This window comes from Eurytemora carolleeae, unplaced genomic scaffold (genome assembly GCF_000591075.1).
Source record: "Eurytemora carolleeae unplaced genomic scaffold, Eaff_2.0 scaffold294, whole genome shotgun sequence".
NCBI classification, from domain to species: Eukaryota; Metazoa; Arthropoda; class Copepoda; order Calanoida; family Temoridae; genus Eurytemora; species Eurytemora carolleeae.
Window position 1 is genome coordinate 212,849 of NW_019396358.1, and position 12,028 is coordinate 224,876.

At 40.5% G+C, this 12,028-nt stretch overlaps 1 protein-coding gene across 1 annotated transcript; it reads left to right on the forward strand.

Moving 5' to 3' along the window:
* The first annotated feature begins 9,375 nt into the window (after positions 1-9,375).
* On the forward strand, positions 9,376-9,750 carry LOC111701667 (uncharacterized). The gene has a single exon (XM_023473057.1). It carries the CDS (start codon positions 9,376-9,378, stop codon positions 9,748-9,750), a length of 375 nt encoding a protein of 124 aa, XP_023328825.1.
* The last annotated feature ends 2,278 nt before the right edge of the window (positions 9,751-12,028 follow it).

Sequence of the window (12,028 nt, forward strand, 5' to 3'; positions counted from 1 at the left end):
TATTTGGTTAAAACATACTGATTATATAAAGGGTTTATCCCTGTTATGGTTCACAATAATACAACATAGTAATTTATTCCTTACATACTAAAACACTATATTGTAAAAGATAAAAATCCAAATATAGAGAAGAATACCCCTGAATAAAATTAGAAGGGCGTAGCCCAGCAGTCAGGCTAGGCTTGAAAAGGTCACGCCTACATAGTATAGATGTTATACAAACAAACCCGTAAGATATGTGTCTTAGAGTATCACGAGCCCAGAGAATGATTTCAAGGCCCCTATTCAACCAAATCCTTACATCCCCCTCAAGTTTTTGTTTTGACCCCATTCAAAAACATAGAACTTCCTATTAAGAGAAAAGCCCAGGCCCCCCTTGATATTAAAGAAATCTGTTTTGGGAGCCTGATGTCTGGAAAGATACTTTTGGAGTAGGGAGTAGTGGAGCGGATACTCTTGGCTCTTCCTTTGGTGTTTGCAGAGGAAGTTCCTCTGTCTGTTGCTGGCGTCGTTTCATCCTCTTCAAAGTCTTTGAGGCTCCACAGCACGTTGTTAAAATAACGGCTAACTCCATTGCTGGTCATCCCTGTGCATATGCCATCATCAGTACTGCCAGATGCACGATTCCCTTGATGAACATTATCAGCAGAACGGCTGCTGCCATATAATCTCTGTATTGGCGGATGGCTAAGTCCATCCTGGACAGGATATTCAATTCTTAATAGGTCTTTGTCAAACCAGATAGATCATACCTAGTTAGAGCTGAATGGCTTATTCCGACAGTGCAGGAGTCAGTCTCTACGCATGATCCTATAGTTACAGCTTTTAACAGGGCCTGGTGGTATGAAGGATACTCCAGCATCTGTTCCCACTCCTTTTGTTCTGCCTCAGAATAAGGTCCACTTGCTGACATATCTAGATGATCTACCAGGTTGTCCTGCTCCAGGGTTATCTGCTCCAGGGCTGCTACTGGTACAAGGGGCGGTGTAATGGCTACCCATTTACTATTAGCTACCTTGAGGGTTATAGGAAACATCTTGGAACACAGTAGCTGAGTAACATGTTGGGTGCATAATCTTGTGACTGGATCTACCCATTCTTGTTTGTTGGCATCGATTGGGACCTTGTTGTGGCAGGCTAATAACTCGGCAATTTCTCCTCTTTTCTGAATGCAAGATAACTAGAATAAGAGGTCACCTCTCCCTTAAGCATATTGGCCCGTAGGAAGTTGCTGCGGCATGTCCACAGTACCGGATACAGTTTGCTGACATATTGTGAACTTCAGCGTGTTCTGAACAGACTGCATCCTTTTCTCTAACTGGTAGGCCATAAAATCCTCTCTTATTCGTTCCTGGATGGTTTCATGGAGATCTGCAGGATGCAGACTGGGCCAATTTCCCCCATCATTTATCTCTGCTGAAAAGAGTTTGGGATAGTTGGTAGCTAACAACATAGCACTTCCACACTCCTGTAGGGCCATGGTCACCCCAGTTATGATGAGTAAGATAGCCTTTTCCTCATCTAGGGACCTCATCTTCACCTGGGACCTGGTGAACACCTGGATCTGTTCTAAAGTACAGGTGGGTGTGTACTCAAAGATAAAAGTGCAATCTCCAGTTTCACAAACTCCTGTGCTCAGCTTGCATGGTAGTGCCACATGGTCGCTCTTGGACTCCACCATCTGACCCTGAGCCACGAACTCCTCAATCTCCACCAGCACTGCATATTCCACTGGTTCCAGCAGGTAGTCTACAATCCCGTTTCCCATATGCATTGTTTCCCCTTTGCACCAAACAGTTTCATCAGCTACTCGTAATTCTCCAGCTGTCGACACTTGAACAAAGGTGGTTTGGTGGATGGTGATATTGAAAAGAGTTGAGTAGTCCTGGAGGCTGGAAATGCCTCTGTGTACAAAGTACCCGACACCAGTCTGTGACACCAGTACATCATGCCGGATAGTGGGTGTGAAAAGGCTCCACAATAATACCTGAATCTGGATTCCCTGATCTTGCACTCATAACCCTGGAGACAGGTCACTGTTCTAGGTTGTATGAGTACCATTCTCTTGTTGGAGCTAGGTGGCTCCAATGTGCTTCTACACACTCGAGTAACATCTATTCCTCGGATCTTTTCCAGATCAACGCAATCTGTGTACTCCAGCATAAATGCGTTACTGCATTCCAGTGCTACCAAACCCAGCAGTGCTGCGTAGGCTAGAAGGCAACTCATTTTGTGGGTTGAATTTAACTCTCAAAACCCTCACGTTTACATTCGGATTAGCTTGACATTTCTTCAGGCAGGTTACATGTAGCCTTAACGTTTTCCCTTCAGTCCTCGACAGACAAATGTCAACGAGCGCTGCATGACCTTGAAAAAGGCCGCGCTAAGCATTCACCAACTTGTCTGTTTTAACTGGTACTGGCCTAGGTGAATAATACAATACTAATGTACCAGGACTCCACTCTTCCTGGTTCCCTGCCCATAGATTGGAATTCCGCCGAATCACCGCCTCCCCATTTCGGCAAATGTATGCATATACCTCCTTAATTCTACTTAGAACATCTCTCTCAAACTTTTGCGTATTCTCATACCTCTCTCGGCAGGATTCTCTAATATCAAGTCCAGAGGAAACCTTGCCTCTCATCCAAACAAGGCTGCATAAGGGGTGAGGACTGTACTGGTATGTTGCTTTGTGTTATATGCAAACACGCAAATCCCTACCAACTTGACCCAAGCTGGATCATCTCTCTCTAGTAGGACTCTCAGCATCTGCCCCAGGACCCTGTGGAACCTCTACACCAGGTTGGACTGCTGGTCGTAGGCTGGGGTAGTAGTCCTGTTAATCTGCAAGTTGGTCATTAGTTCAGTACAAAACTGGATGTAAACTCTTTTCCTTGATCACTGTGAATTTCCTCCTGACATCCATATAAAAAGATCATTCTGTCTAACAGGGCTCTGGTGACTGTCTGTGTTTCCTTATTAGGTATGGGGACTGCTGTCAGCCATCTGGTAAAGTGGTCCTCTATTGTAAGTATATACCAAGGTCCCGTCTGTCAATCTCCTAATGGTCCCACTAGGTCCACAAATAACTTCTCAAACAGAAAGCTGCTCCTCCTAGGTTGATGAACAGAGTCCTTGATATCGGACTTCTGGTTCTTAGCTAGACATTACCCACACTGAGATATCTGCATCTGTATATCTTTCCTCAATCCAGGATAGAATATATACTTTTTTGCTCTCTCTATGCCGGCCCGGACACCAAAGTGGCCTGCACTCCGATGGGAGTGTATAGAGTTTAAAGCACTCTCCCTCAGTGCTATTGGAACTAAAATCATATTAACCTGTACATTAGTCCCAGGCTGGTACGTAAGAAGTACTAAAATCCCTCTCATATCCAGGCATACAGCCCCTGCTACTTTCCTCCATCTAATGAGTTCCTCACCTTTTCCTCATATTCTCTCTTTGGAGGGTATTTTCCCCGTCTTAACCCACTGAGCAACTAGTACTAGATCAGGATCTTCCTTCTGTGCCTGTAGTACTCTCTCCTTGGAACTCTTGAGGATCTACCGCAGACAGCCTCTGCTCATCCTCCTCCTCCTGACTGGGTGCGGGTAAGTCTGTACATCTGGACAATGCATCTGCATTCAGATTACTCCTACCTGGCTTTTGAATTACTCGGAAGTTGTACTGCTGTAGTTCTTCCAGCCAGCGAGCTAAGATCCCTTTTGGGTTCTTCAGGGTTCTCAGATGCTTCAGACATGATGAATCGGTGTAGAGCTCAAACTGAGCCCATTTCAAAATGTGCACACACCGTCGAAATCCCATGATGGCTGCGGAGAGCTCGCCCTTGTGGCTTAGATAATTCTTCTCTCCTGCTGTCATCTTCCTTCCAGTTGCTCCTATAAACCTCTCTACCCCGTCTTGCTCCTGGGAAAGTACAGCACTTAACGCTGTTCCGTAAAAATCGGTAGTTAACCGGAAAGAGGGCCCTCCTTCCTTGAAACAAGGATAGGCTCTAACAGGTCTTTTGAGGAAAGCTTCTTTTAACCTCTTAAAACGATGGGCGGATTTTTGGTAATGTCAATTTGGTAATGACAATTTGGTAATGACAATTTGGTAATGACAATTTGGTAATGACAATTTGGTAAGGTGACAATTTAGTAACGACAATTTGGTAATGACAATTTGGTAAGCTCATAAAAGTGACAATTTGGTAATGACAATTTGGTAACGTCATAAAAGTGACAATTTGGTAAACGAAATAAAAGTGACATTATGTAAAATTGTTTAATTTTTAGTTATATTTTCAATTAAAGATAATTGATTCTAGAAATCTTTTATTTCTGCACAAAAGAAATGCGCCAAAAATAATTGTAAAATTCGCACTATTTTCTAAAAACCACGTTTCAATCTCAGTCGTGTCATATACTGCAAGAAGAGGAGACTTGGATCATGAATTACTTATTCATTACCTCTTTTAGGGGTGGGAAAATATTACAAGATTCAGAAGGATTTAAATACTACAACAAGAACGAACTTTATGTGTGCGTTGATTATAAGAAATCTAAATCAAGTTGTCCTAAAACTTTAACCTACAATGAGAATACACAAGTTGTCCAAGTCTTTGGCAATCCCAACCATGACAGCACAAGACACGCCTCTATGGATGTTGTCAAGGCAATGCTGTCCAATGCTGCAGCCAACCCTGATATCCCAACTAGGAAGATTATGACCAGCATCACTGCAAGAGTTAGTTGAAATTATCTTCTTTGCTGCCCCAATAAACATTATTAGAATTGGAACTTGTAAGACGATCCTATTTTTAGCCCCATGTGTAAAAAGAAGTTAGCATCTTTTCTATAGGTTCTGAACACTCCAGGAGCATCCATTAACGCCATTCCAAAGAAGGAGTCTACAATGAGAATGATTAGATATGAAAAACAGAAAGCACAGGTAATTCAACCCAATACATATATTACAAAGGTTATATTATAATCTAAACAAAGTTCTTTATTTGGTAACTGTTAAAGCATAAAAAAGGCAGACAGTATTTCAAGAATCATAGTTGTAAATTAGATTAACTGATTAATACTTGAAACATGTCTTTAGAATAATCAAGTTTTCTAACCCTAAAATCTTTGCAGCCCAATGTTGTAAACCTTAGATATTTCAAACTATTAATACTGTTAGATCAAACAATGTAAGTTTGAAATATCAAAGGCCTACCCCCATACGGTTGTAAAGATATAGGGATCAGAAAATTTGAGTTTGTGGCAAAGACTCAATTCCTTTGCAATAACTCAAGACTATAAAATTACAATTGTGTAGGGCAAGCCACATAATCCCAAAGAATGTGAGGAGTTCTTTACAATGCCTACAAAGTTTACAAAGACAAAAGATGATGGAGTATTTCTACGCAAACTGGGAAACACTGATGAACACTGTGACAAGGTGTATATGGTTTTTATGTCAGACCATGGAAAACATTTATTGTCAACATACAGTGCCTGGAGTGGAGATGGAACATTTTCCACAACACCATTCATGTTTAAACAGGTTAATTTTCTTCCTCTTAAATCTTTTCTATAAAATGAAACTAATTTAATTTCTAATTTTTTTAATGTTTAGATCTACTTTGTTGGAGTTCATACCCCAGAGAGAAAATTTCTACCTGCTGCTTACATGCTCCTTCCAGGCAAGTCAGAAAAGCAGTACAATCTTGCCTTCTCAGCTATAGTAGAGACCCTAGGCAATGTGTCTCATGTGGAAAAATTCTCTTGCGATTTTTAACGAGCAATTCATAATACCATTGATGATCTGTTTCCCAATGTTCAAGTTGCTGGTTGCAATTTTCACTTCAAACAATGTCTGGTAAATCATGTTAGAGATGCCGGATGCAGCCTTCTCTATGATAATGTTAAGGAATTCAGAGATATTATTAAGTGTCTCCCGTTCTTCCCCACAGAGATGGTAGTATCTATATATGAGGAAATAATTATGCCCAAGTTCTCAGAACATGAAGACAGCTTTCAGGTAGGAGAACCTGGAAAAGAGGAAAGCTATGGACAACAAGTTCTGGCGTTTAAAGATTATTTTGAGAAAAACTGGATTGGTAGCACAGTCCGCAATAAGAAACGAAAGTCTCCTACATGGGCACTGGATAAGTGGGTCAAGTATGAAAGTATAGTTGAAGAAGACATGGTTTTGACAAATAATGGGAATGAAGTATTCAATTCTTCTTGGAACCCAAGTATTCCAAAGTCAGCCAGTGTGTGGACAGTGATAGAGTGTTTCATGAATGAGGAAACTCTATGCAGATTAGTGCATTCAGAATTGCTGAGAAATGTGCATCAGTCACACAACCTGACCAGAGCACAGACTCATGCTGCCAAAATGAAAGAGATTTGATCTATATGTACCAGATCTGATAAGTTTACACCAGATCAATATTTTCATGCTATTGCAAACATTATTTAGATTATTTGTAAGACCTTTTTTGATATTAAAAATAAATTAGAAGACTATAATGAACTTTCAATGTTAGGAAGTTATTAATGTTACTTTTTATATGTAGTTACCAAACTGTCCCTTTTATAATCAACATTTGACATTTAAGAGGATGCAGTGCTTGGCCCCTAGCCCATCCTAGCTGCAGCGCTTGGCCCAGAAATTGTCTTAACCTAACCTAACTCAAAATAATGTGAGAAACAGCACATTATTTAATATTTAATAGCCTGCAACTCTCGGCCCCCTAGCCCACCCTAGCCGCAGCTCTCAGCCCATAAATTGTCTTTTGCTAACCTAACCTAACCCAAAATATTGAGAGAGACAGCACATTATTTAACATTTAATAGGCCGCAGCACTCAGCCCCCTAGCCCATCCTAGCCACAGCGATCAGCCCAGAAATTGTCTTAACCTAACCTAACCCAAAATCATGAGAGAAACAGCACATTATTAAACTTTTAATAGGCCGCAGCGCTCGGCCCCCTAGCCCATCCTAGCCGCAGCGCTTGGCCCAGAAATTGTCTTAACCTAACCTAACCCAAAATAATGAGAGAAACAGCACATTATTAAACTTTTAATATGCCGCAGCGCTCGGCCCCCTAGCCCATCCTAGCCGCAGTGCTCGGCCCAGAAATTGTCTTAACCTAACCTAACCCTAAATAATGTGATAAACAGCAAATTATTAAACATTTAATTGAATTAAATTTAACTTTTATCAACAAATTGTCACTCTTTTGTAGTTACCAAAATGTCATTACCAAATTGTCACTTTTTTGAAATTACTATATTGTCATTACCAAATTGTCACTTTTTTGTTGTTACCAAATTGTCCTTACCAAATTGTCACTTTTTTGTTGTTACCAATTTGTCCTTACCAAATTGTCACTTTTGTGAGCTTACCAAATTGTCATTACCAAATTGTCGTTACCAAATTGTCACCTTACCAAATTGTCATTACCAAATTGTCATTACCAAATTGTCATTACCAAATTGTCATTACCAAATTGTCATTACCAAATTGTCATTACCAAATTGTCATTACCAAATTGACATTACCAAAAATCCGCCTGTCCTAAAAACTTCTATCCATCTCTGATGTCCACACAAACTTTCCCTTGGAGTTCCTCTTATCATTCAGTGGGGCAGCTAGCTCCGTAAATTTCTTGATAAAGGACCAGTAGTAGTTAAGAAATCCTACTGCGCGACAGAGTTCTGTCACATTCTCCGGGACCGGCCACTCTAGTATCCTGGTTACATACTCGGGCGCCATGGAAATCCCCTCCTCTGATACCCTGTGTCCAAGGAATTCCACCTCCTTCTCAAATAAAATCGTCTTCGTTGGATTTAACTTAATCCCTGCTTCCTGGTGTTGCTACAGTACTTCTCTGAGTCGCTCCACATGCTGACTCTCTTCCTTTGTTGCTAAAACTATATCATCCAGGTAGGCTTCAACATCTTCCCGACTTACTCCTTCATCTAGGACTTGCTGAACAAACTGGGAGTATACCGCTCCTGCTGATGAGAGCCCTAAGGGCATCACCAGGAAATGAAAGAGGCCCCACAGAGTGTTGAATGCTCTATACTCCTTGGATGCGTCCTCCATTGGAATAGTCCAATATGCTGCTGATGCATCCAGTGTACTGAAGAACCTCTTTCCTGACAGCTTGTCCAGTGTCTCATTCACTTTTGGTAGTGGGAAACTATCACTGATCAAACAACTATTGACTATTGAGTTGACCGGTTGCTGATGGCTAAACATCTTCCTGCTGGACACTCTGGTCGAGGCTCTTAGCACAAAAATGGGGCACTCCTACTTACACCACCAAAAGATCAAGATCTAAAGTGTGACATCAAAAAGCAAATATAAGTTAATATTCATTTCATTTCATTTCAGATATAATATTGTTAACGGCTAGAAAACAAAATTCTCAAGATGATAGATAATAAGATCGCTGAAATCAGTCGCTGAAGGAGGTATATTTCCCAACAATATTTCCCAATTGGAACAGCAAACTCACAACAGAATGAACCCCCGTCTCAAAAATCGATAACAAAATTCTCTTTATTTCCTGAAAAATTACATATATTGATTACATGTACAAATGGTAAAAATTAATGTTTATAATGAAAAAATTCTTATGATCTATTTCTGTGTGGTTAGGGGGTAACAATGGTTGAACAGTACTAAAAGACGTTTTAAACTTCTGAAATAAGATAACAATTAATTATCAATGCAAGTCACTAATGTTTTATACAAAAATTATTCTTTGTTTAACTTTTGAAAATAGATTCACAACACGCGAAGCTTTTGTTTATGACTCTGTCGGAGAGGACACAGAAAGGGGGGGGGGTTAAAATTGTTTGGTTTGGTGTCTCCGAGAGGGTACCTAAGTTAAAGACCACTTTACAACAGAGACGTATTGTTAATGGTTGACACTGGCCCCAGACGGGGTTTGAGGATGCTAGGGTTATATACAAGAATAAAAGGATAACCATTAACAATGTAAGGAAACATGAAGTTTGAATGATTGATAGTAACTAGATTGATTGATTGAAATAAATAGATATAAAACTACGAGGTACATGTTTCTATTGTAGGTACTGTAGAAATCACAAACTAAGAATCCGTAAGAGATGGAAGGATAAAATCCGAGAAGGATGAAAAGAGAATCCAGGAGCCAGTCTGATCAGAACCAGGAACAAGAGAAGATCTTCAAGCTTAATTCTCAACATATTTATAGAATCTGTAATATATTTATATCCTAAAAATATCAGTAAATATATAATCTTCACAGGTAAATAGAGTTAGTATGTCCTAAGAATATCAGTAAATATATAATCTTCACAGTGGTGACCCCGAAGTAAGAAAGATGGCTGAAACAAATGCTGTATCCATGAAATTGCCCCAATTCTGGGCTGACAGAGCCAAGATATGGTTTGCACAGGCTGAATCACAGTTTGTACTCAGGAATATTACTGCAGAGATCACTAAATATCATCACCTTCTAGCAGCTCTTCAGAATGATGTAGCTATTACTCTAACAGATTTTTTTGAACATGTTCCTGATGAAAATCCATACACTGCTCTGAAACTCAGTCTTTTGAAGAAATATACCCATACTGATCTTGAGAAAGCTGAAATGATACGCTCTATGCCTGATATTGGAGATCGTAAACCATCTGATCTTATGGATTCATGTTGGCTCTGTGTCCTACTGGACAAACAATGTCTCATCTGTTTATGAACGAATTTTTACGAAGAATGCCAGCAACTGTTTGTGGACATCTCCACACCTTTGCCTATGAGGATCCTCGTGCTTTAGCACAACAAGCTGACCTATTTTGGTCATCACATCATTCACAAACTATTCATCAGATCTCCAAGGATGACATCAACCTTTCTACTGAAGAATTAGCATGTAACTCTGTAAATCATCCATCAAAGAAAAAAGAATACTCTGAGAGATCCCGTTACGAGAATTATAATTCATCCTCAACTTCTAGATGGTGTTTTGATCACCAAAAATACGGAAAGAAAGCTAGGAAGTGCATAGATCCTTGTTCTTATTCATCAAGTTCGGGAAACGGTCGGACCGGTGGGAGAAGATAAACTTAAACTCTTTTTCTGCCAGAATAAAAACAAGAACATCACCGTTAATCTATCTAACAGATACTCTCACAAACTGCCGTTTCTTGGTAGATACAGGCACAACAATCAGTTTGTTTCCACATAAATCAAACAACAAACCATCCTCTCTACAGATAACTGCTGCAAACGGCCAACCAATCTCATCTTGGGGGGACAGATGGATTTCTCTACAATTTGGTAATCGCCGTTTTGAATGGAGTTTCAATTTAGCTGATGTAGATCAATCTTTACTTGGAGCAGATTTTTTGAAAGCAAACAATCTACTGGTAGATGTTGCTGCAGCACAAATATTGGATTCATCTTCATTGCAGGTCATTTCCTCTTCAGTCTCACAGCCAGCAAACCAATCGCCTTTTTATACTGCTACTCCCGGAGCTAATCAGCTACCAGCTACTCCCGGAGCTAACCAGCTACAAAGCTACTCCTGGAGCTTATCAGCAACATAGCTACTTCTGGAGCCAACAAGCTATACAGCTACTTCTGAAGCTAAAAGCTAAAAGCTAAAAAGCTACGCCTCCCTAGAAACCAGAAGTCGTCCTTAGGACGTCATGAGGACGTCAATAATTACCAATGGAACGTCCGGCGACGTCGTATTTTAGGTGTTGAGGACGTGTTGAGGACGTTTAACGCAAGGATTCTTACGTCCTCACAACCTAATTTTCGAAGTCGAAATGACGTCACTTTGGACGTCCAAATGGCCAAACTTTTGACGTCCAAAATGACCAAACTTTTGACGTCCAAATGACCAAACTTTTGATGTCCAAATGACCAAAGTTTTGACGTCCAAATCACCAAACTAGATATTTATTTATCCTATTTATTAACCTCTGAGCAGAGCCTAATTTATTGTATTAGTACTGCTACACCCGACCTAACCTGACCAAACACAACCTAGGGGGACTGGTCATGTTCCAACCAGTTAGGTCTCCTGACATAACTCAAACAATCTTGACCAAATCCAACCTAAGTAGATTGGTCAGGTTAAGACCAGTATCAGACCAGTTAGGTTATTTGACCTAACCCAACCTAAACTGACCAAACACGACCTAGGGTGACTGGTCATGTTCCGACCAGTTAGGTCTCCTGACATAACTCAACCAATCTTGACCAAATCCAACCTAAGTAGATTGGTCAGGTTAAGACCAGTATGAGACCAGTTAGGTAACTCGACCTAATCTGACCTAACCTGACCAAACATGACCTAGAAGGACTGGTCATGTTCCGACCAGTTAGGTCTCCTGACATAACTCAACCAATCTCAACCAAATCTGACCTAAGTGGATTGGTCAGGTTAAGACCAGTATCAGACCCGTTAGGTTATTTGACCTAACCTGACCTAACCTGACCAAACACGACCTAGGGGGACTGGTCATGTTCCGACCAGTTTGGTAATCTGACGTAACCCGACCTAACCTGACCAAACACGACCTAGGGGGACTGGTCATATTGCGACCAATTTGGTAATCTGACGTAACCCGACCTAATCTGACCTTTCTTGACCTAATGGAACTGGTCGTGCAACGTCGCTGGTTTCTAGGGCTGGAGCTAAAAGCTAAAAAGATACTCCTGGAGCTAAAAGCTAAAAAGCTACTCCTGGAGCTAAAAGCTAAAAAGCTACTCCTGGAGCTAAAAGCTAAAAAGCTACTCCTGGAGCTAAAAGCTAAAAAGCTACTCCTGGAGCTAAAATCTAAAAAGCTACTCCTGGTGCTAAAAGTCACTATGCTACTCCAGTAGCTAAAAGCTATAAAGCTACTTCTTTTATATCCCAAATGATTTCAACAAAGCAAAGTTTGTTTTTATTAGGAGAGATGGTCATATGTTCCTTCTCTTTCTCCACTATAGGATGGACCATACAAGGTAGTGGAGAGGTTAGA